The following is a 25,711-nucleotide window of genomic DNA, read 5'->3' as shown; positions in this document are numbered from 1 at the left end:
AAGACCATTGGTTGGGCCCACTCAACTACGACCACGCCCCTCGCCTTCTTGTAAAGCCTCAAACTGTTCAACCCCTCTTGGAGTTCCTCCCTCATGGTGGAAGGTGATTCTAAAAATGTCATCACCTGGGCCTTCATAGAGGCACCTACACCTTGGAGACTCATTTCGGTTTTTGCAAAGATCTTCAACTTGTGCAGGCTTATAAAGGTCTCATGGGTGCATACTTGGCGCCAGACCAACCAAGCAGTAGAGAACTAGCCAAGTAAGGTGTGGAAAACTAGCTTGATCACACTTTTATATTCCCCCTGGTTTTTTGGCTTTTATGCTTGTATAGCATTTTTTGTCAATAGACACCCTCTAGGTGATTTTTTGTGTAGAGCTCCCAACCTGTGGGTAGCCATTTTTTGCAACGTGTACATTTGTCTTTACTAATACAAATGTTAACAGTTTTAAGAAAAAAATCTTATGGAAAAACAGTTTTTCATTTAGAGGCTTTAATAAAGTGTATATATATATATATATAGTGTGGTTTCTATAAGGTTGCAACCTTAAACAATCCAATTAAGGCGCACCTCCAAATTTTATCATAACATATATATTTAGTGTTAACCATTCTTAGGATTATCTGAAAATATTTATATCTAATTATAAAATTTTTAACTCTAAAAATGGTTAAAATCAAGTAGATCTATAAACATATGAAAATCTTGAAAATGGACAGTCTAGATAATGTGTTGCAAAATGCATTATTTTTAGGACTCAAAATTTTTTTTTTTTTTTCATATTCGTACATCTCGATGTCGAGATGATCAATTAGAGGGATTTTTAACATTAAAAAAAAAATTTCCAATGGGTTCTTGAAGTGCATGTGTAATTCTACATTTTAAGGTTGCAACCTTATATAAAACTTTTCCATATATATATATATATATAGGGTGCAGTTGGCATACGGATGCATCCGTAGGTGTAGAGGTAAGGTGCACCATCAAATTTTATCATGGTATATAATTTTGATGTAAAATGTTCTTAAGATGATCTCAAAATCTATTTTTATATCTAATTTTAAAATTTTAAATTTCAAAAGTGGTTAAAATCAAGTAGATTTATAAACGGTGTAGATAATACGTTGTAAAATGCACTATTTCTGAGACTTAAAATCTATTTATTTTTCATAGTCATACATCTGGATGTCGAGATGATCAAACAAAGGGTTTTTCAACATTAAAACTACTTTTTTTGATGGATTTTTGAGGGGCATCGGTAGTTCTACATTATAAAGTAGCATCCTTATATAAACTTTTTCCATATATATATATATATATATATATATATATATATATATATATATATATATATATATATATATATATATATATATAATTTATGGAAAAGTCTTTCCAACGCCTATAGGCGAAAATGAATAGTGATTTCGCCGACCCTCATCACCGTCTAAATTTCATCGTGCGATGATGGGGGTATTTTGGTCACTTTTTTTTCGTGAATTATTTTTTTATATTTTTATTAGGTGTGCCTCACTAAGATGTACATATGCTCCAAATTTCAGGTTATTCTAATTTGTAGAAAAAAAATGAAAAATGAAACACTACTGGTTTCAGGGGTACTTTTGTCAAAAAAATTTCTCAAATTATTTGTTTATATTTTTATTAGGTACGCCTCACTAAGATTTACACGTGCTCCAAATTTTAGGTCATTCTTATTTCTAGAAAAAAAAAATGAAAATGAAAAATGAAACACTACCGGACAATCGTGACCGTGCGATGAGCTTTCGACGGTGATGAGGGTAGGCGAAATCACTGTTCATTTTTGCATATAGGCGTTTTGTAGTATCTTCCTATATATATATATATATATATATATATATACATCAAGAAGAATAACAACATCTCTTGTATGTTTTTCCATAAAGATCAATTGGGTAACATGAAATACTTTGTTAAGAACATTATAAACATTATAGGATCATCGATTCTTGAACTTTGTTCCACGTACAGCGGATACAAATCCATTATTATTCTTGAACTTATATGCCTTAACAAATAAGATTGTTGCTTTTTTTTTCATTAGTTACTAATGTGGCAATCCGAAGTCTTCTCGTTTCTCCATTGATTTCATATTTATAAGAAGGGTATCAGCTACTTAGTAGCACCAATAGACATCTGGGTGAAAATTTTTGCATCCGAGTGAAATTGTTTGCAACACATTCTTCTATAGGATGCTATGAGACCAGCTTTACTTGATAGAGCGGAATGTTGGGCGGTCAATAAACAACATACCCATCCATTGATTCAATATTTATAAGGAGGGTCTCAGCTACTTAATAACACCAATAGACATCTGAGTGAATATTTTTGCATCCGAGTGAAAATGTTTGCATCACATTGTTCTATAGGATGCTATGAGACCAGCTTTACTTTATGGAGCGGAATGTTGGGCGGTCAAGAAACAGCATACCCATAGAATGAGTGTAGTTGAGCTGAGGATGTTGAGATGGATGATGTAAAGACAAGAAGGGGTAGAATTCAAAATGAATACATTTGGGAGAATTTACGTGTGGTACCAATAGACGATAAGATGAGAGAGTAGACTTAGGTGGGCTAGCCATTTGTGGAGTAGACCCAACATAACACCTTTTAAGCGATGTGAATTAGTTCGAGTGGAAGGCTCAAAAAGAGTAAAGGGTAGGCCTAAAAGGGCATAGTTGGAAGTGAGAAAAGCTATGAAGAGTTATGACCTCATCAAGGGTATGGACCTTAATAGAATAGAATGGCAGACTAGGATTTGTGTAGCTGATCCCAATTAGTTGGGAAAAAAGCTTCGATGATGATGATGATGATGATGACATTGTTTACAAGGCCAACCTTAGATGTATAGATGATGCCATACAAAGCTAAATCAATAGACTTGATAAATTTCAACAAAGTCAGATACTATGCGAAAAACTTCAACATTAGAAAGCTAAAACAAGAAAAAGTTAAAGTTCAACATTGGTTCCTTTACAAATGAAATGAGCTGCTTGACCTACAATAATGCTATATACCTTTAAATCATCATCATCATCATCATCATCATCATCATCATCATCGTCATCATCATCGTCATCGTAGTCAAAGCCTTTTAACAACTAATCGGGGTTGGTTACACGAATTCTGGTTCGCCATTCCGCTCTATTAAAGACCATACCCTCAATGAGGCCATAAGTCACTATATCTTTTCTCACTACTTCTAACTATGTCCTTTTGGGCCTACCCCTTGCCCTTTTTGAGCCTTCCACTTGAACTAACTCACACATCCTAACAGGTGTTGTACTGGATTTGTGCCACACCTAGCCAACCCACCTAGGTCTACTCTCCCTCATCTTATCGCAATGTCGCCTATTGGTGCGACACCTAAATTTTTTCGAATGTATTCATTTCGAATCCTATCCCTTCTTGTCTTGCCACTCATCATATATGGATTAGATTTTTGGCGTCGAAAAAGCTAATATCAATGTATCTGCTTCAGGTGATCCTTAGATTTGACAAAAATAGGGTTCACAAAATTGGGTTTGTCTAGGCTCAACGTAGTCAAATACAAGAAATGAAGGGAAAAAAGATTCTAAAGAGATGAATGGTTCTCACATATTAAATCATGAAAGTTCATAGCTTCTTATACAAGTAATGAAGGGACCAAAGGACATATTTACCAAGTAATGGCTAAGAAAAAGAAAATAAAAGGACTTCATTCTCAAGAAAAAGAAAATAAAAGGAGTAGCACATGATAGGAATACAGGTACCACAACATTTAACATGCGATAGGATTATATCGCATTTCAAGATACCAATTCAACAACAAAAGGAATGTAATTTCGAAACTTTTAAAAAAACTAATGTTACTCTATCCCTCACCTGGTCATGTACGAGTCATCATTAGTATTAACAACAATCACATCGCCAGTTTTGATAAATGCAGGTGCCTGGCAAAACAAACAACTTAATGAGATAGAAGGACCATATGAAGTATAATTCAAAGATGCTTGGAAGTTCTTACAAGCTGTATAGCTGATGCAGAAGAATTTGAAGAAACATAGAAAATTAGCAAGAAACAAACCTAAACACAATCATATTCAAATAAACCTAGGGTTTCTTCTCCATACCCCGAGCTAGGGTTCCAAAAAGTCTAAAATTTTGTCTTTCAATTTCTAAAAATCATGTGCAATTGACCCTTTCAAGGCCCCAAACAATTTTTATATATTATAATTCAATGTTTAAAGACATTACATATCCATACAATGATTAAAATGACCTATATATCTTAACTTAAACTTAAATTTTATAATTACAATTTTACCCTTATGAACAGTACCCATGAACAGTACTCATCAATAGTACTTGTGAATAATACTCATGAAATAAATAAAAAAACTATTAAAACCCTAGAATTCCTAAAAAACTTCAAATCTCTAGAAATAAACCTAAAACTATAATATACATCCTTTGAAATTGAATAAAAGTAAAAAATAAGAACACTTTTTCCCTTTATTATTCTCCCCTGGTTGGAGAAAACTCATCCTTGAGTTTTGAAGTGTGCTAAGATAAAATTGGCGTTAATCCGACAACATTCTTCAACTCGAATATTGTAAATTTGATGCAGGAGAATTTGAAGAAACATAGCAAATAAGCAAGAAACAAAGATAAACAGAAGCATAATTCAAATAAACTTAGAGTTTTGTCTCCATACGCCAAGCTAGGGGTCCAAAATGTCTAACCTTTTCTCTCTTTCAATTTCTAAAAATCATATGCAATTGACCCTCTCAAGACCCCACACATCTTATATATTATAATTGAATGTTCAAAAATATTATATGTCCACACAATGATTAAAATGACCTATATATCTTAACTTAAATTTAAATTTTATAATTACAGTTTTACCCCAATGAACAGTTCCCATGAACAGTACTCGTGAATAGTACTCATGAAATAAATAAAAAACTATAAGAACACTAGAATTCCTAAAAAACTAAAAACCCCTATAAATAAACCCTAACTAAAACTAGAATATACATCCTTTAAAATTGATTAAAAATAAAAAATTAGAACAATTTTTCCCTCCGTTAATAGCAAACAAAACAATATACATTGACTAAATGTCCATCTGAAGTTTTAGCAAATGTAAATAAATCCAATTACATAGATTAAACAAAGTTTGAAACAAGGTCTGGATCAAATAAAATGCACATTATTTATAACTGTATTTACGATATTGACTAAATCTCTCTTTTTGATAGCCTAATAATATATATTGAGCTTGGAAAAGTTTTGGTAAAGTTTTATGTTGGCCTACCTAACACAACTTACCTCCTATACTCAAGCTTGGGACAGGCTAAGGGAAAGTTTAAGGTCCTCACCTTCTTAGACCAATGACATAACATCCAATGACCAAAAATATTTCACAGTTCATGGTAGGGTCTGAGTCACCCTATCGTATCGGGTCGGGCTAGGTTCCGGTCAGTTCAGCCCGACCAGTATAAAATATATTGACTATATAATATATAAACTATAAACCTAGTAGGGTCGGTTCCAAGTACGCATCGACCTAGACGTGCCAGGTCCGGTCCGACCCAACTCATTGCCACCCCTATGCAAGATGTGCACTCGACACAGTTGGGCATCTAATGCGGTTCAAGTGGTCCCAATGCAAGATATATATATATATATATTTGGGAAAAGGCTCTAATGATTGGGTCAAACAGTTAGGAAACGGCTCTTATGATGACGATGATGATGATATATAAAAGTTTAACAAGACATATAAAAACATAAATTTGTAATTTATGCGATAGTACATATTTAATTTATTGATTATATCTAATATACTAGCTATATGGGTCCCTTGATAGCCTGATAAAGAGTACCAAAAGTTTTTTCTCTAATCTCTAATAGTTTGAATGTCTAATACAACAAACATACAAAAAAGGTAATTCATATCATCTCATTGTATAAATTAAAAAAATAAAACTAAAAACTAATGTGCCAAATCCACAAGACATAACATCCAATGACAAAGTATTTCACAGTTCACAGTCACAAGTACATGTTACATAAACATGCAAACTGTAAAGTTTAAACTCCAAGGAGGCAAAGACCTAACAATTGAAAGAAATTTTGATTTTTACTCGACCCTTGAAAATCCTCAATGTGTTGGTGGAACTCCACCCAAATACCTCCCAAATAATGCCCAAAACAATCTAAGGAATAACCCAAAGAATCTCTTTAACTCTTTCAAAACCTTGGACTTAAGAGAAAATTTTAAAGTTTGAATTTTTTTAGCGTTAGATTTGGGGCGAGGGTGGTGTTTGAATGGGTTTGGTTTATGTACCCCCAACTTTCCCATTTCAGGGGGAAATGACACTTCTTCCCCTGCTCATGTGGAAGCAATTTCTGCCAATGAGCAGTGACCACATACGAGAGGGCATTGCTCATGATGCAATGCACCCGCACATGCAGATGATGCACCACATATGGCACATCACCATTTTCTGCATTTGTGGCTAGGAGCAATGCACTCCAAGCCCTACATAATGTGTTATGCAGCCGCATTGAAAAACAAAGATTACATACATTCTTTTGTTGAACCTCATTGACTTTCCATATCTGCCTCAGGTTTAGAAAAGCAAATACTCAAATCTATGGCCACATACAATGTTAAGAGCAAAGGTTCCAACTCATATATGGTCTTCTCGATTTATCATTTCATTGAGACTTCTCATTAATGATTTTGTAGCCCAATCACTTAATGGCATTAGTAAAGGATATCATGTAATATCCTGATTTCAGATTACATGAATTAGCACAAAGGGCAATCAAAAATTTTCCCCAAAAAGCACCCAGTGAAACAGGAAACCATAATGATCAAAGCCGTTAGAAGAGGCTCTCAGAGACACTTACAAGCACAGTAAGCCCGTTGTCTAACACAACCTTCTTATACCTGTCATTGAAACCATGTCATTGAAACCAAGAAGGTTCATGGATCAGAATTCCATGATTACAGTTAAAAGAGGAAGAAATGACATAAAAAGGAAAAAGAAAAAGGGAAACAGAGAACAAATTCAGAAACTTGTTTCATTTCTTTACATTTTTTCTTCTTTTTTTCTAATGTTCGAGAACAAACTCATCTTTATCATGCATAAGTCAAGTATGTCTTTGAACAGATGATACTCATCCGACTTGGAACAGCAGCAAGATCTCAACATTACTAGCAGATCATGTAACTTGGCACCTTGCTGCATTAACAATTTGATGCCGCAATTCAAGAATTAAAGCATGTAGGAATTCACTTTCTTAAAACATGAAGAACTACTAGTCTCTTGATTCTGATTTCTTATTCTCAGGATTGTGATATCTTATTGTCAGGATATGTGAATATTGGACAAACAACTGTTCTTTTATCACTAAATAACAGAAACTCAACTCTAAGTCACAAAGTAACTCGGTACCTGGGTGGTCTATGAGGACAAGGGCCTTCAAGCCTTGACAAATCATTCTTCACGGCATGAATACTGCTGGCTTTAGACCTGTATGGTTCACCTTTATCTAATGGTTCTATGGGATCCGTAAGCACGGTTTTGTATGATCGATGGAGTTTGTACGTGCTAGAGTCTTGTCAAGTGTGATTTGACAAAGTCTTTATGACCAAGGTCTTAGCTATTGCAGAGGACCCCACGCGTCTTTGTCATGCAGTTTCATCTTCATAACTTGAGTTGGTCTTGGTGACCATACTTGACATCAGGGGAGGATCACCTGGAATATGTGGCTACACCACGGTCCTTCGACGGCATTAAGAGTCATGAATCCTGATCCAATGTTATATGCTCATACTAGGGCAGTCCTGTAAGCAACATGTTGTACCGGCATCCGGGTGTAATGATAAATGAACGAGGATTAGCTAAGGCGTTCCTTGGAAACGACGTGCCGCGACGATGCCCCGTTACGTTGATAAGTAGTGATAAATGCAGTCTTCGTAACCATTTGAGAGGACCCCACTCGTCTGTCATGTAGTTTCATCTTTATGACTTGAGTTGGTCATGGTGACCACGCTTGTCCTCAAGAGAGGGATCACCTGGGATATATGGCTACACCATGGTCCTCGGATGGCTTTAGAGTCATGAATCCTGAACCAATGTTATATGCCCATACTAGGCGGTCCTAAAGGGGTAGCTAGGGTGTTCCTTGGAAACGACGTGCCACAATGACGCCCAGTAGCGGTGATAAGTAGTCAATAGTTCCTGTGCCATTTTGGACTTGCACGGGTAAAGAAGTTAGTTCAAGAGAATAAGATTTGTCTAGCCACATGGAATATAGGACCTCTAACAGATAAGAGTGTGAATTAGTGGACGAAGGAGAGTAAACATAGCTTGCTTACAGAAAACTAAGTGGAAAGTGGCAAAAGCTAATGAAATTGATGAATACAAACTTTGGTATATAGGAAAGGATAATAACAAAAATGGCATAGGCATAACAATAGATGAAGATTTAAAGGATAAAGTAGTAGATACTAAGAAAGTAGGTGACAGGCGCCTATTAATTAAACTTGTGTTACAGGAGGAGATAATGAATGTAAATAGTGCTCATGCGCCACATGTAGGAGTAGATGATAGAATTAAATAACAATTCTGGGCGGATATGGATAGACTACAACAAAGAATACCACATGGAGAGAGGACCTTTTTAGGAAGGGACTTAAATGGTCATGTAGGAAAAGATAGTAGAGGATATAAAAAAGTATATGGAGGATAAAACTTGGAGAAAGAAATGAGATGGTTATGTTATTCTTGCTTTTACCATGGCTTATGACCTAGCAATGGCAAACACCTACATTAAAAAGCAAGATTAACATTTGGTAATTTACAAAAGCGGAACATATAAAAGCTAGATAGACTTCTTTCAAGTTAAGAAGACAGATTGATTATCATGTAAAGACTGTAAGGTCATCCTAGTTGACCAATAGAGGTCTGCAAGAGATTGGCATATCCTGGTTGACCAAGTTGTTCAATAAAAAAAAAAATTGAACAAAGAAAATACCAAACGAATGGAGAAAAAGTATTTTGGTACATATTTACAAAGAACAAAAGAGACATATAGAATTGTATGCACTTTCAAGGAATCAAAGTTATGAGCCACACTATGAAGCTGTGGGAGAGAGTGATTGAGCAACGAATACGACATGAAACGAATATATCAGAAAAAAAATTCGGTTTTATGCCAAGGAGGTCATCAATTGAGGATATTTTCCTACTTGGGCAATTATTGAGAAGTTTAGAGAGAAGAAAAAGGACCTCCATATGGTCCTTATTGATTTAAAGAAAACATAAGATAGGGTACCTAGAGAATTAATTTGATGGGTGTTAGAAAAGAAAGGAGTCTCTAGATGATATATTGACATAGTGAGAGCTATATACGAGGGAGCACTAATTAGTGTGAGGACAACTAGTGTAAAGACAAGTGAGTTTTCAGTAACAATAAACATGCATCAAGGGACAATGTTGAGCCCTTATCTCTCTATTTTGGTTATGGATGAGTTAATTAGGCATTTGCAGGATGAGGTACCAAGGTGTATGTTATTTATGGATGACATAACGTTGATTGATGAGACTAAAGATGGTGTTCAATGCAAGGTAAGAACTTTGGAGGGATGCTCTAGAATCTAAAAGTTTTCAAATTAGCCAAACTAAGACCGAATATATAGAATGCAAGTTTAGCAAGTTAAGATGGATAGCCCAAAAGTACCAAAAAGAGATTATTTGATACTTTGGGTTGACAATCCATGAGAATGGAGAGATTGAGAAAGATATTGTGCATAGATCTTGGGTGGAAGAAGTGGAGATGTGCTTCCAGAGTCTTATGTGATTGTCGCATACCAATGTAACTGAAGGAGAAGTTCTATAGGACACTTGTAAGACCAAATATACTTTATGCGACGGAATGTTGTGATATAGAGGATACGGTGCTCTTAATACAACACTTAACTTGAGAATGTATTTAAATTTTACAACCAATATATATGCACATGCAAGTGCAAATACACATTCACAACTGTAACACGCACAAAGTACAAAAACTTTGACTCTAATAGCACTTGAAAAACTCAAAATTACAACTCATTGGAGTCCCAAATACAAAATCTCAAACACTTGGCACATAAAAACTCAAACTATGCCACTTTATACAAGGACTTTCACATGGACTGCATATATAACTTGCCATCATCTAATACAGATCATTAACAACACAAACTCAAAGTTCAACAACTTATTACTCTTATGAACTCAAAACCACTGTAGATAGAGTGCCAAAATGAAAAGGGAGACCAATTGTCAAACCCTCAGTGCGCGGATCATTAATCAGATCTTTTAAGGACTTAGTGTTGTCCAATAGATAAAAGCACGGTTGGCTCAAAATCAAGGACTTACTCATTCACACCAATGGGAAGATCGAAATCACAAATTCACCACTTTATATAATTCAAAATGAGAGAGAGAGAGAGAGAGAGATGAATTTTTTAAGCCCAAAAAAGGTTGATGAAGCTAAGAAAATCAATTCATAAGAAACCCAAGTGTGTGGCAATGTAGTGAAGTGAATTGTGGCATAACATCCAACACTTTTCTCCAACTCCAAGCTTCAATTAATAATGATTAAAATGCCACCAGTTATTCACTGATATTTATAAAAATGAAGCTCAAAATCTCTGGGAAAGACGAGCTCAAAACTCAAAGGAAGTCGTGTCTAGTGGAAGAATACAATGACTACACAATGCATACTACAAAGTATACATGCATAGGACAAGAGGACTATAAATGATCACCAAAGCTAAATGTAATGGAAACAAAATGTTGTTGTAAATGATGAATTACAGCAAAGAAACAAGAAGGAAAAAGCTTAGAGAAGAAAGGAAATGGATGAGGTGATTACCTTAGAAAAGAAGAACTAGACACCTTGAAGCTATGTGCGAATTATCACCATGATCAAGAGAGCTTCACCAACACAAGGAGCAAGAGAGCTTAAGGATCAAATATGCATTTAAATGAGGGGGGTGTGGGAGTCTCTCTCTCTTGCGTGGGAGTCTCTCTCTCTCTCTTTCTCACAAGGTTCAAGTGTGTCGAAATGGGAAGTGGGCATGGATATTTATAGCGTTGACATGGTGAGATATTGAGTGAGTCAATCCTAGCCATTGATGCTTTTCATCTATGGCACATGAAAGGGCTTTGATTCTAGCCACACATCCATGCCTAGCCATCAGGATCAATAGATTTAATTTGCACACCATTATTACTCCATAAAATCCTAGATTAGTTTTACCAAATTGTCCTTGTCCCATAAAAAGTTTCCTTACAAGTTCTTTAATCATTCCATATTTGACAATAAAACTTTATGAAAATAATAAAACATCATAAGGGTAGGGCACGCCCTTATGGTAATTTGAAAAAGATATTTCAACTAGGATAATATCCCACATATTAGCCAATTACAAGGTGTCATACCATAAACTTCACATCAGCCTAGCCAATGCGACAATGCCACACAAAAAATCATTTTAATTTTTCATGTCCTCCTATAGATTAGGGTTTAAGCCAAAATATCATCATTAGCCCTAACCTGGCACATGTCACCCAATTCACATGTGTGAAAAATCCCACATGACAAAATAAAAACATTTTAGTTATAAAAATAACTTTTATCAAAAAATTATAACTTAATTGAACAAATCACATAATACCACACAAGGACAAGGCAACTTGTGTTTGATGTGGTGATGATGTAAGCAACATTGGGCCCCTTTGGGGTGCCATGTGGCCACTTGGGTGCCACGTGGACATCCCCACTAGTTGTCCGTAAGTGGAATTAGCCCCAATAAATTTCAAAAATGGCATTTTTGGCTCCAAAATAAATTTTCTAAAAATTTTCCAAAAATTCTCCAAATGATTTTTCATCATAAATACATATTTTCTAAATAAAATAAAATGGGACAAATGGTAAATGAAATCTCTAGACTTAAATCTAGGCATTGGAGTACTCCATTGGGCGAATCTGGAATGGTGGGCTACTTTATCTCGGGATGACCCAATAGGCTTACGCGCCACAGTCAATGTCGAGGACATATAATCCGACCTCATCAAAGTCACCCCAACCAAGCTTTTCATTACCCGGTTCTCAATAGATTACAGGTGCACCCCTATGGGACATAAAAATGTTAGCATATAGGGGTCTTCTCAAGGCACATGTGCACTGTCTCTTCTTAGTAGGATCATATACATCATAAGAGTGGCTTCCCGTGTGACTATGAGTGCACACGCCCTAGAGTGGTCTCCTGTCATTATACGGACTCTTGTCCCGTGGGCCACGACCATCCTATACAAGGCCGATACTCAAAAATTACTCAGGTTTTACTGTTCTCTTTTGGTTCTCCTAGCCCTATTGTTGTAAATGCTAATATGACATGCATAACAGTGAGGTTCCAATGTGCCTCACGTACCAAACCTAACCCACTTGATCCCATAGGTGTTTGGATGTTTCAACCAAGCCCTGGTGCATAAACTACTCCGTTTTGAGTGTTTTGCCTCCAACTTCTCCCGCTTTGGCTCTCATGGTTTTGTGTCCCATTTGAAGTTATTTTGGATACTTTTATAAGAGTGATATTTTCATGATGTGGTTAGTAGTGAGGTTGCTTCCCAAGATTAGACCAAAACCCACACACTTCTTGCGCTATAGGTTCCGAAAGATAGCAAGAGTTGTGACCATACCATTGCAAGATTCGCACGGTGGTTGTTTGGAATCGGCTCTGATAAGAAATATTAAACTCATGCACATTTACTTCTTAGTCTTTGCTTTTGATGCATTTCATTCTCAGATAAATTGTAAAAGAGCTATGCTCAAGTTGTAAGTTTGTTGTTGTTGTTGATCAAAGACTATTATAATTTCGATCTTGTAGTTTGTAGTAATTTGGGGCCTTCCCAAGGTGAAGTTGAAGTTTATGAAAAGTGTTTTTATATTTTTATTTTGTATACCTTGAGTGATTAGATACTACATAAGCAATATAATTAGATGTTAGTTTTGTAGAATTGAATAACAGAAGGATTCTGTTCCCAAAAAAGTGTCACTGCATAATGATAAGTATAGAGAAACATACAGAACAAAAAGAAAGAGAGTGAAGTGAATCAGGGTGTATCTAAGGTACAGTTTAAGCTTCTGTACGTTAATACGTTGTTTTTTCTTCTCTCTATACTACATTCTTGTACTTAATTTCAGATTTTCCAAAGAAATTTATCAGTTATCATCAACATAAAATGATTTCACAGCTACGACGTAAGTGATACGTTTTATAGTTTTAAGTAAATTAAATGTCATGACCCATTGGAGGGGAGAATTTCCAATCAATCCACCAAGATAACATCCCTCAAAAAAACAGAATCTTAGCTTATGTATTGATTAGAATCCTTGATGCTCATGAGTAGGCATTTATCACCATGAAACCTAGGTGCCAACCATATCAAAAGCTCCAAATGGAACCATGTGAGCCATCAAGCACAAGAGGTAAACCACTCTGCACAAGAGGTAAACCACTCTGGTACAAAGTAGATTCTCATAAACATAATTCAGTACTTGCAAAATTGACACCTTCAGAGTTCGTCACAGAGTAAGAATCAGCAAGATCCAACCAAAAGCTCAACAAAAAAGACCATACGAAGTAAGCAACTGCAAAAGGCTTAACAACACAAACAAAAATAAAACTAAGTTATTCATCAATAAATATAGATGAGGAAATTCACGAAGCATACTGAGGTGTTAGAGTCTGGCCCTTCGCAATGGTTTGTGCTTCTACAACAGTACATGTCACCCTCTGTGGAACCGATGCAGACATTGGCTTCCCATCATAAAGTTGCACGGTCACTGTCATTCCATCTATTCAGCACAAAACAATAGATTTCAGTTCACTTCAAGATGGTTATTATTTCTCATTTAAATGAAAGCGAAGTATCAAAATCTAAATCAGTTAAGGGCATGTTGAAATGCCAACCCAAATCATGTTTGGGGCCATTTGGCGACGACTTTTAAAAATCATTTGTAGACTAGACCAAAACAAAAATTGGTCTTGATCTCTTCCCCGCGCCCCCCCCCCCCCCCCCCCCCTCTAATCCACGAAATAGCACTCTTGGTTGGGCACAGCGCTGAAGTGTAGAACTCCTAAAAACACACACACTCCTGTCATCTCCACCAAACCAGCCACGACAAATTCCTCAGCTTGTAACAACACACACACCCTCTGCTTCTATTCCTCTTATCACTCTCCCAAATCAAAGATGTACAAAAGGCCCCTATCAAGGAAGAAATCTTTCAAAGGGCTTTTAGATAGAGAGTGTGGATATTGCGTAAAGAGAATTTTGGTGCTTTGTAGCGAGAGTAGCAAGCAGGCAAAATGAGTTATGGCAGGGTTCTTAGAGAGAGAGAGAGAGAGAGAGAGAGAGAGAGAGAGAGGGAGTTGTGGCAGGGATTTTTGAGAGAGAGAGAGAGAGGCAAAGAGTTTGGTGGGATTTTTGGGATAATCTGTTACAAAATCGATGGCGCAACATATGCAAGATCACTCCCAGCTTGCTCTGAGTAATTGTCAAGAAACTCCATCCGAACGGAAGCTTGAATGGAGCAGTTCAAGAGCAGAAGAGGCACATGAAAGGGTTTAATCTCCTTGAGATCAAATTTCAGAGGAAGGTCAACATAGAGCTTGAAAGCCAAAATGATTCCAGGGAAACTTCCTGTAACTGTTGAAGAAAGGATTTCATAGGGTTTGAGAGTTTGGTAGAGTTCGTGTCATGGAGGAGTTTCATGGATGAGAAGAACTTGAGTAAATCAGAGATGAGGGTAAAACTAAGATAAACATTAAAACCAATCGAAATAGGAATTAAGAATAATACATCAAGTGGAAGAGCCATTTTCATCGATTAGGCTTTAAGAAAAAGAGGGGGAGCCAATTTCATGGACGATGGCTTTCGGAAGAAGAATTTCGGTAAATTTCATTGGTTCTAAATTTTCAATGAATTTCGTGTGAGTTTCAGCTGAGGACTCATTGTTAAGTCAAATTGGCAACCAAACAACCTTCACCCATGGATTGATATTCATGCAGTTCATGAAAATTTATGAGATGATAATATACATTTTAAGAAAAGTGTAGATTCACTTTCAGTTGCAGCCAAAAAACAACTAAAGTTGGAAAGCCTAGAGATGGAGAGAAGAACAACACATAAAACATCAAAATGGATTCATTGCTGCTTTCAAGAAGCAGGTGAGTGAATTGTCCAATTTATGATCCACAATAGGAGAAAATCCATATTTGTATTTTGAAAAGATTTAGCGTTCAAAAGGGATAATGGTCCATAGTGAGCTATCCCTTGAATGAGATTGACAAGTAATTCCCATGATTTACCATACATGCTAATTAAATTTATATTTCAGAGCTGCATGCATTACAGGGGAAAGCATGATTAGCATACACAGCTCAGAAAATGCTCGCATGCAATAACTTTAAGATGGCAAGAACACTACCACATAAATCAATTATTATACATGTTGGAAAGGCCAAATATATTGTCCAATTCACAATGCTCTAAAGCCATCCAGATGAAAATACATCATATCAATAGATTGATATTACATCCAAATGGTAAATGATATTTGAAAATATGGTCGAAAACAAATTTCTTTGATTTGATTGAAAATGTCGCAAAAACTACAAAAAAGCAAAGAAAAAAGGGATCGCAGCGAACTCAAAAATATAACAACCAGCAGATGGTCAAAGTCTGGAATTTTAAGGTCAGTTTGGAAATGCACCAACAACATGATGATCACATGATGAGAAACCACAAATAAGATCTTCTATTAATTATTTCTCATTCTTTTGCATTCTCCTTTATAAGACATTTGCATGAGTCAGACAGATGTTGCATCAAATGGCCGCTGACAACATAAGTAATGTTACTAATGTCTACACAAATGAACTTTCAGTGCTGTTAGAACATAAAACCCTAGCAAAGGAGAACAACAATGAATCTCACAAATAATGTTTAACGAAATATCTAGGACTATCATAGAAGGAATCTGATCTACAAACGACAGACAAACTGCAGTACAAATATCTATTTACATAAATCTCCACTGCACAGACTTGCACGTATACAAATACACTAACAAGCACAACCCTGTATACATTATATGGATACTCTTTGGTTTTGTTCCGAATAGTGAGATGAACAACCGTTTCGATCAATGTCACAAGGCTCTCCTCCAACCATTAAAATTCTAGCAAAACAAGCCATGAAAGGTTCTAGACATTTCTATGCTCAGGAAATACATGGCTTCCCAAGATCACCCATGTTAAACTCTATCATTCAAGTGCTTCCTCAACTACACAATGTCCTTGGATCATAACCAGTTAGTGGAAGAAGAAACGTGATCACACCGGCTGCCATTAAAGGTCAACACAATCACCTTGGAATCATCACTAATAAAACAACTGGTATCTAAGTATATAGTGCTTGACATAGCTGTTGCAACAAACAACCAGTTCCATAAGAACACAAGTGTAGCACAGTGGATAAGAAGCCCCTTAAGATACAGATCATGGAAAGTCAAGAAAGGCCGACAAAAACTGCATTTTTATTTTGCTTATATTTAGAAAAAATTAACAAACCATAAAGGATATGAGCAATGCTGTCGCCCACTTGAAGTACAATGCCAGTATTGACAATCTTTACTTCTCTATTATATTGCTCAATCCGTTCATGGATAATATTACTAATTTTGTCAGCTCAAATGGTTACCATTAGTGTCTCTTAATTCTTTTTCGGAAGCAAAACAAGGGAAAATAAAAAGAAAAATAATAATAATGCCTACGGTAGTGGTAAAACTAATTCACACCATAAATAATTGCATAACAAAACTTGGACCAGCAAACTATAATTGGATGCATGCAACATGAGTTGGTCATTCAAAATGTCCTATTAACAACAAGTCAATGTCAGAAACCAAGTAAAATAACTCAATTTGAACCTTAGAATAATGCACATACCTTTTAGATAGGCTGCTCGTTTGCCAAACAAATCCTTAGAGACTTCCATTTGCTCGAATGTGTCTGGCCTAACAGCCCCATAAAAGCCAAAAACTTTAAATAAATCATATGTTATGACAAGAATATAATGTATAATGGAAACATATATCATCATGTATATTAACTTCTGATATGTGTGTGTGGCCATGCATGCATGAAGAATAACAGCCAAGGCACTCACTCCATTACAGTCACAGAATGACCCTCTTGATATAAGAATTGGAAAGACTTATCTTCCACAAAAACTCCTGCACCAAGATTCAAATGAAGGAAGAGGTATATGATTACAGATACAGAAAAAGTATCTACAGGGTTTAATCATTTGCTATTAAAAACATGCTCCTGTTGGAAACAAAAAACTTATACATAACCTAAGTAAAAAAGAAAAGATATCTACACTAAATAAAAAACGTTTAGCAGTGACATAAAGTACATAAAATTCATGCATGTATGTATATTTACTTGGTCAATTGAGTTATAATTGCAATGCACAAAAGGGATACATAGTGTCCAATATCAAGTATAGTTCACAAAATCAGACCACTCGCAATCGGACTCAATAATCATGGGGTTGGGTCAACCCATGACATAGCAGGTCAACCAGGCGAGCCAAATACATAACTCTCAGAACTATGAAACATTCATGAAAGAGAAAATAATTAGAAGTGTTTAAAAATCTCACACATTTAATTTAAATCAAATAGTATAATGAAGTATAAGGGCATGTTGAATATTCTTGTAAGTAGAGGGTTACTCATGTAGCACGTCCATGAATTTATATCAGACAAATGTCATCCAAAACGTGTAATCCCCAACATAGCTTTCACAAATCTTACATGATCAAATATAAAAGTCTGATATCCCCTTACAAAATGATACAAATTGGAAAGAATTCGGTCATGACCTAATTTGATCCAGTTTGTGACCTGGTCGTGTCAACCCAGACAAGTCTCAGGTAGACCCACCATATTTGCTAAGCATGAAATATATAAATTGCTCAAAACTAATGCACATTGTATGAAAAAGAGAGAGAGAGAGAGAGAGAGAGGCCAGAAAATAATAAAAAACCAGAATAAGAGCTAATGGTTTCTAGTCATCCTATAAACATAACATTCTCCCTTGATTGGTACCCTAGTCAAAACAATTTTTCAAATAACAAAAATAAAATATTTTAATGAAAGAATGTTCCTAATTAGTGATCATATGCTGTAATTTCACTAGCATGGGTCAAAAAACATTTTTTGGTTCACAGATTCGCCTACAAGAAACATTCTCTTTCTAGAAGAACATTAATAACTAGTTAGCATGGTAGTGAGTTTGATTGGGAGGAAGACCATGGGATGTGAAGGCGACACCAATAAGCGGTTCAAAAATGGCAAATACAGCTGAACTGATGATTACATAATGCACCCAAATCTGTAAAAGCCAAATGTAGGTTATTAGAAACAGTATGAGGAAATTATACTATTACAGGCACAGGTGGATTTCCTATCCCTCAGTGATAATGGAACACATTAGTACATAGTTAATCCTAATCTTGTAAAAGCCAAATGAAGTTTATACAATTCAACAAATTCCTGTCAAAAATATAAGCAAATCCACACTTATAAACAAAGCTGGATTTGAGACTATGCTAAATGGTCTAAGCAGCTGGAGCGACTTTTACTATAAATCATTTTACTACATTAAAACTCTGTTACAGTAGAAATACCTATAGGATAAAATCTGCAATCAGATTTGAAAACTTGCCCGAATCAACTAGGACTCAGGCGAGGTTCCATAGCCTGCCGTGCCTGTAAAATAGTAGAACTGTATACCCTGTACAGTTCCCAGGTAAGTACTGTAGCGACTTGCCCAAATACTATGAAACCTGGGCACAGTACTCACCCGATTGGTTCTCTCTCCAATACCCTCTAGTTCTTGTCATCTCTCTCTCTCTAGAGTTGGTTACTTATCATGATGAGAGAAGGGAGCAAGGGTTCGTTTACTTATTTTGGCGAAAGAGAGAAAGGGTTGGAGAAGAGAGAAGGGTACAGATGGCGAAGAATCGGATTAATTTCAAGTCTGAAACTTTAAGGTTTGCTTGATGGATGCCGATAGATAGATAGATAGATAGAGACCCTTTGTTGCAGACTACGATTTTTTTTATTTTTTTTTTGAGAATGGTAACTGTTGTATTAATAAAGTAAAAGGATTACAGAGCAGATCATGTGCGTATAGAGCATATACATGATTGGGCGTGCCTGCTTGGCAGGTGCCCTATACAAAAACCTCAAGGGATGAAAAAGGAAAACTCCACATCGAAAAGAAGAAAAAAAGGGGGGACGAGGGGGGAGGCTACAATTCCTACATCCAGTGTTTTAAAAAACAGCGAGTCGCAACGGACTCGGCCTAGTCGACACGGGAATCGGTCACCCGGGTCGATTCCACTGAAATACACAAAGTCACCCGGTTATAGAGAAGAACCGGCCAGTTACTACAGTGAACCGCCGGAGTCGCCCGGTTCGCTACAGTGAACTACCTGAGTCACAACAAAAACTGCTTACTTCAGCACGCCCACTATCACACCCAACTTCTTACGTCAGCGTGCACCAACCCACGTATGCGTAGCCATGCAACAACAACAACGAGTTGCTCGGGCTGGTTTGATTCTTTTATACTACCCTTTCTTCCCACATCGCTTAGATGTGGGACAATTCTATGAGTTAGATGGTGTACGTGGAGTTAAAAAAAGCACAAGGCTGGGGTTTGAACCCAAGACTTCTTGTGACAAGTTCATGCGGTCTACCATTACACCAACCTCAATTAAGTGTAATTAATGTGGACATTTATATACATTAAGAATCAATTAATGTGGACCAATTAACGTGCAAAAAACTTTAAATTTACTTACCCAAAAAAAAATAACAACTCTATTAGGCTATTATCTCATGGGATTATTTCATTATATGATTAATAATTAATTAATTAGTTAATTGGGATAAAAAAATCAGTACTGGCTCATAGGATATTAAAAAAAGCAAAAAAATAATACTAATTCTAGTCTATTGAATATTTAAAAAAATTAGTTTAGAGGATATTTTAAGAGAAAAATAAAACTAACTCATACCACTTTAGAATTTATTTCAAGTTGCTTTATCAATTATCCCACATTGCAAATATGAATTTTTTTAATTTATTACTAACCAAATCTTGTATATTATTTATTAATGTATTTATATTATATATTTTGTAATGTATTGTTTTTTCTTATAATTGTAAATAAGATTTTTTAAATTAAATGATATTATAAGACATTTTATATTTTTATTTGTACAGTAAAATAATTATAAAATATAAAGTTATAAACCAACAACTTCAATTTCAATATATATTATTACAGTTAGTTAGGTTGTAATAATTTTGGATGAGTAAAACGAATTAATAAATGTTTGATACTTTGATGTGATACTAATTTATGTGGGAAATTATTTTTTTTAATCTTATAATATAGAAGTGTTTCTAACTATTATGCATGTTGTAGATAGGCATTTTTTTTATTTTTTTGAATTTTGATATCTTTATTTTTATTTTTTTGGATAAAGTTTTTTTCAATTTTTTAATATCATAGCATTAGAATTTATAGGGGGTTTTATTTTTATTTTTAATCATATGATATGGAAGCATTTTCTATTAATTTTACATTGATAACCAAATCTTGTAATTTATTTATTACTTTATTTACATTATAAATTAGATAATGTATTATTTTTCTTATAGTTGTAAATATATTGTTTAAATTAGATGATATTATAAGACATTTTAGATTTGTACTTATTTGTATAGTAAAATAATTATAAAATATAAACCAACCATTTCAATTTCATTATATAATATTATGGTTAGTTAGGTTGTGATAATTTTGGATGAGTAAAACGAATTAATAAATATTTAATACTTTGATATGATTCTAATTTCACTTTATATGGGAAATTATTATTTTTTATAATATTATAATACTATATTATAATTAATAATTATACAGACATCCAGACAAAAAACGTATCAATATTTACCTATTTTTACAAAATAATGAAAGTACATAATGCATCACTCCTAATTACGTTTAGAAACTAAAATAACATTATTTTTAGAGTTTTATACTTCATCCATGATAATTCTATGCTTATCCTTTTGGATGATGTAAATTTAATGGTTAACAGTAGTTCATGCAGGGAAAGAACATCTCAATATTCGCATATTGATGCAAAAAAAATGAAAGTTCTTAATGGAGGACCCCCATTTCTTTTTGGATTCCTAAAAAACAACATTTATAATGAATTTTAATAATTATTTTCAGATTTTTTTTATGGCTAAATCCCACCAATTCAGCCGATTCTTGATCCGGATCGTCGATTCACCGATCCGGATGGTTTTTTGGGGTGCCCGATCAGGGGCACCAATCCGTTTTTTAAACCAGTGCCTACATCTAAAACACCCCTAGACAACCCTTTGCATCGCAGAGAGGAAGCTTTCTTTTTCGTGACTAAAGAACCCCGAAAATAAGATGGATAAATGAAAAACAAAATAAATGAACCCCACACAAATATTAACAAAAAAAAAACACCTAAAGGCACTATTTGAGAAATGTTTTGGGATTGTTCCTTTTTTGTGGTTGTGGGGGGTGGGGGGCTTAGCCCATTCCGCAACTTGAGCAATTCGACTTGGACTGGCTCCAGTCACTCGACTTGGCAAGGGGCTGAGACCTTGCTCAAGCCATGGAGTCAAACACTGAGTGTAATCTTGTACTCCAGATTATGTGGTCATTTGCCGTAACAATGAGTTCGATAAACCTACACAGCTAAATCTCATAAGAAAACAGTGACAAAGTCAATTTAGGATATGAAAAAATAGAGAAGAGAGAAAAGAGGCACACACACCAGAGTGCAACACTAATTCTTCTATTATAATATATATAATATTACATCTTGAGTAAGGACAGATTTGCCCTTTTACATTACCGCAAATGACTTCACAATATAAACCACTTGAAATACACACAAATTACAGAACTGCCCTTCATTGCATTCTAAAACTCCCCCTCAAGTTATACATCATGTTTGAAAATGTACAACTTGTTCTTTAAAGACTCAAGTCTATCTTTTGCAAGCCCTTTTGTGAAGCTATCAACTATTCAATATTCGGTCCCAATAAAGCCAGCATCTATCTCCTCGGTTTCAACTTTCTCATGAACAAAACGGCAATATATCTGTATGTGTTTAGTACGATCATGAAATACTGGATTATTGCGAGAGCACTATTGTTGTCACAGTAAACCGTTGATTTGCATATTCTTGCTCCAAGAAAAGAAACAATACTTTGTATCCATGAAATATCAAAAACCATACCAGTACGTGCTCAATACTCAGCCTAAGTACTAGACCTCGCAACGGTTTTTTGTTTCTTACTCCATGAAATTAGACTTCTACCAAGAAAGGCAATAACCTGAAAGTGATCTTCTAGAATCTGGATCTCCAGCCCAGTCTGCATCAAAGTACTGAACTATAGAAGCAATTTTCAATTTATTCATGTTGTTTCTTTCATAGAGCACCCTATGATTCACTGCTCCTATTGGTTATTACCTATCTGATTATTCTCTTCAACAATCCATGCGAGTGTCAGTGGGAGCATGCATAAATTGAAGCAATGTACAAGAATGCAGAGGCAGCCGCCTAGGTGGCGAGGGTCCCAGACCGCCTAGGCGGCTGGGCGGCACTTTTTTTGGGGGACCAAAAGGAGGATGATGAGGGTTCTTTATGTGACGTATATATACATATATATGGGGAGGAGAGAGTAATGACATGGGCAAAGGACAACATAATCTTGGCAACACAAGGGGAGACAAGCATTGATTGATCAGTAGATTAGGTGGCAGTGCAAGAGTGCTCCATGTGCAAAGTGAAGGGTGGTACGAGTCAAAAAGTTAAAAAAGGTGAAAGAGAAGACTTGTTGGAATTAAACCATTGGTGGATAGTCCCACATGAACCCACGCATTAATAAAAGCAATAACACATGCTTGCCAAAAAAATAAAAAACAGTACCACCTTTAAAACCATAAAGCCATGAAAGAGGCACCCAAACCCACCTAAGTGGGTACCTTAGTACACCTGCCTAGGACCTACCGCCTAGATGACGCCTAAGTGGCCGCCTAGGTGGCGGCCGGGCAGCCAAATTTTTGTACAATTGTTGGCAGTATCACGCTTAATGAGAGTGAGATACTATGTGCACCTGCTAAACCTCTGTATCTCTCTTAATTATCTAAAGGTTGTCCTCCAAATATCGTTAAACTTTTGTTTAGACTGTACTTTTATTGAGACATATTTGCCTGCAATCGAACATATTTGCCTTTTCAATAAGGTATAGAGTGTACTTTTATTGAGACAACCAAATTTGATTCTCATTTCAATCTATTTCAACTCTTAAACGTATCTCAACTGAACTAAGTCTTTCATCATATATCTACCATGCAAAAATTTCTTTACACCATCAATCAGGTCTATAGAACTCCCAATACTTATAATGTCATAAACATAAAGTAGAATGCTAACACCTTCCTTGTTGTGACAAATAAAAAACAAATGATTTGATGCCGCCTTGAAAACCCCTTTCTTTTAATGCATTATGTAAATACATAAACCACGTTCATGGAGCTTGTTTTAACCCATATGTAGATCTTTTCAACTTGCAACCATGAGTCTCTAGATTCACCATGAAGACCTGATGGTTGTTCCTGTATACCTCTTCAACTAACTTTCAATGCATAAAGGCATCCTTAATATCCAATTGAAAAAGAGACGAACCATAGGCTAAAGCAAGGGAAATACCCACTTGATTGTCACTATCTTAATAATCAGATTAAATGTTTCGTCATAATGAAGTCCTTGTTGATTAAACCCTTATGCAACCAACATTGCTTTAAACCTTTCCCCACTACCACTGACTTGTACTTCACTTTATAAACCCAATTGCACCCCACTACATTTTTATCTGCAGGTCTAAGAACTACCTCACAAGTCTTGTTGAGGTACACATGCAATGGAAGTTTCACATGTTTATCCAACTGACACCCATGACACACCAACGAAGATTGAATCTCAAGACTAGAAGGAACTAAGCCCTCTTTAAATAATTTATTCAAAGACTCATAACTACAATGACCTAAATGTTGATGCCAAACACTGGCATCTTCGTTGACACTACGAGAAAAAAAGAACAATGGGAGCTTCTTCTTGACATGATCATCAACAATGTAAAGCTGTCCCAACGAAACCCTTTAGCGCACGCTATCACTAATTGTTGTTCCTTCAAAAATAACAAAGCAGAGATAGATATACATGAAATAGTATTTTCTCGGGCTAACTGAGAAATTGGAATAAGATTTTGACACTAAGGAACAAAGAAATATTAGATAAATAGATAGGACAACATGAGGAGTAAACTATGACACTTCCTACATGAGTGATATTGAGGGTGGTTCCACCACCAATCATAATAGAGCCATTACCACAGTAAGGAATTGGGGATGAGACCATATCTTTATCACCTAAAACATGATTTGCAGCACCACTATCCACAACCCAACCTATCTCCGTAGGTGACGTGATAGCTAAGTTCTCAAAGAGAATGATTTAGGGCAGAAACTTGACTTTTAAACCGGTTGGGTTTTATGATGATCAAAGACTTAATGGCTGTATGATTCTTCCTTCCACATTTCTGGCGAACAACACCATCATCTAAAGAGACAAATAATCCTGCTGAAGAAGTAGGTAGCAAACTGCAACCTTAAATATGATGAAAATTAGTTCTTCCACCTTGACCTCTACGTCCTCTACCTCTTTTGCCTCTACATCTTCGACCATGATCTGAATTCCAGCCTGTGTTAAAATTTGGATTACTTTTTGACAATAAAACAGAATGAGAATCGATAGTAGAATACTTTTTCAATGAGGGATTGAGGTTGAATAATGCTTCCAGTTGCAACAATAATAGTTGCATTTCACTAAACAAGGGAAATGGAGTCTTCATCAACACAGAGGAAACAAACACTTTATAATCATCCCCTAAACCTCTCAAAACATAATGCATCTTGTCCCTTTCACTGGATCTTGCACCATAGCAAGCTGATCACATAGGGCTTTTATCTTGTTATAGAATTCAGAGGTTGACATATTATTCTTACAGGCATGAAGCTCACTTCAAAGATGCATAATTAGGGTTTTTGCTTCTTGGGAAAATAAGTCATGAAGGGCCTCCCAAACTGCTGCAGTAGTTGGTAAATTAATTACATTATGAATAAGTTCCTGTAAAAGGGTGAGGTTCTGGTCCTTAGATATCCAATCATCATAAGCGGAGTGAGATCAATCTTCTAGAGGAAGGAAATATGGAGTTGATCACGCTGAGGGCATACTCAAACCTGGCTCTGATACCATGAAAAACATAGAAAAGAAGAGGGAAAACAGGCACACACTTGAAGACACATACCAGGGCACAGCCCTAATGCTTGTGTTATGATACATAATGT

General features: G+C 35.6%; 1 protein-coding gene across 12 annotated transcripts in view; it reads right to left on the bottom strand.

Annotated features, from left to right (window-relative positions):
- LOC18448819 (elongation factor P (EF-P) family protein) overlaps positions 1 to 25,711 on the bottom strand; it is a 41,948-nt gene that overhangs the window by 6,539 nt on the left and 9,698 nt on the right. For 10 of the 12 annotated variants that reach the window (XM_011630488.3, XM_020676459.2, XM_020676457.2 and 7 more), the window contains 5 exons: positions 17,333 to 17,399; positions 17,113 to 17,180; positions 13,832 to 13,955; positions 6,948 to 6,987; positions 3,906 to 3,973 (listed from right to left, as the gene is read on the bottom strand). In XM_011630488.3, coding sequence (XP_011628790.1) covers positions 3,906 to 3,973; positions 6,948 to 6,987; positions 13,832 to 13,955; positions 17,113 to 17,180; positions 17,333 to 17,399 — 367 coding nt within the window. The remainder of the gene's footprint in view (positions 1 to 3,905; positions 3,974 to 6,947; positions 6,988 to 13,831; positions 13,956 to 17,112; positions 17,181 to 17,332; positions 17,400 to 25,711) is intronic. The other 2 variants (XM_088863297.1, XM_088863296.1) reach the window with 1 other exon arrangement.

This window comes from Amborella trichopoda, chromosome 3 (genome assembly GCF_054954075.1).
Source record: "Amborella trichopoda isolate Santa Cruz 75 chromosome 3, AtrichopodaSantaCruz75HAP2 v2.0, whole genome shotgun sequence".
In the NCBI taxonomy this organism is placed as follows: Eukaryota; Viridiplantae; Streptophyta; class Magnoliopsida; order Amborellales; family Amborellaceae; genus Amborella; species Amborella trichopoda.
Note: the sequence above shows the minus strand (reverse complement) of the source record. Positions and strands in the feature narration are given on the sequence as shown.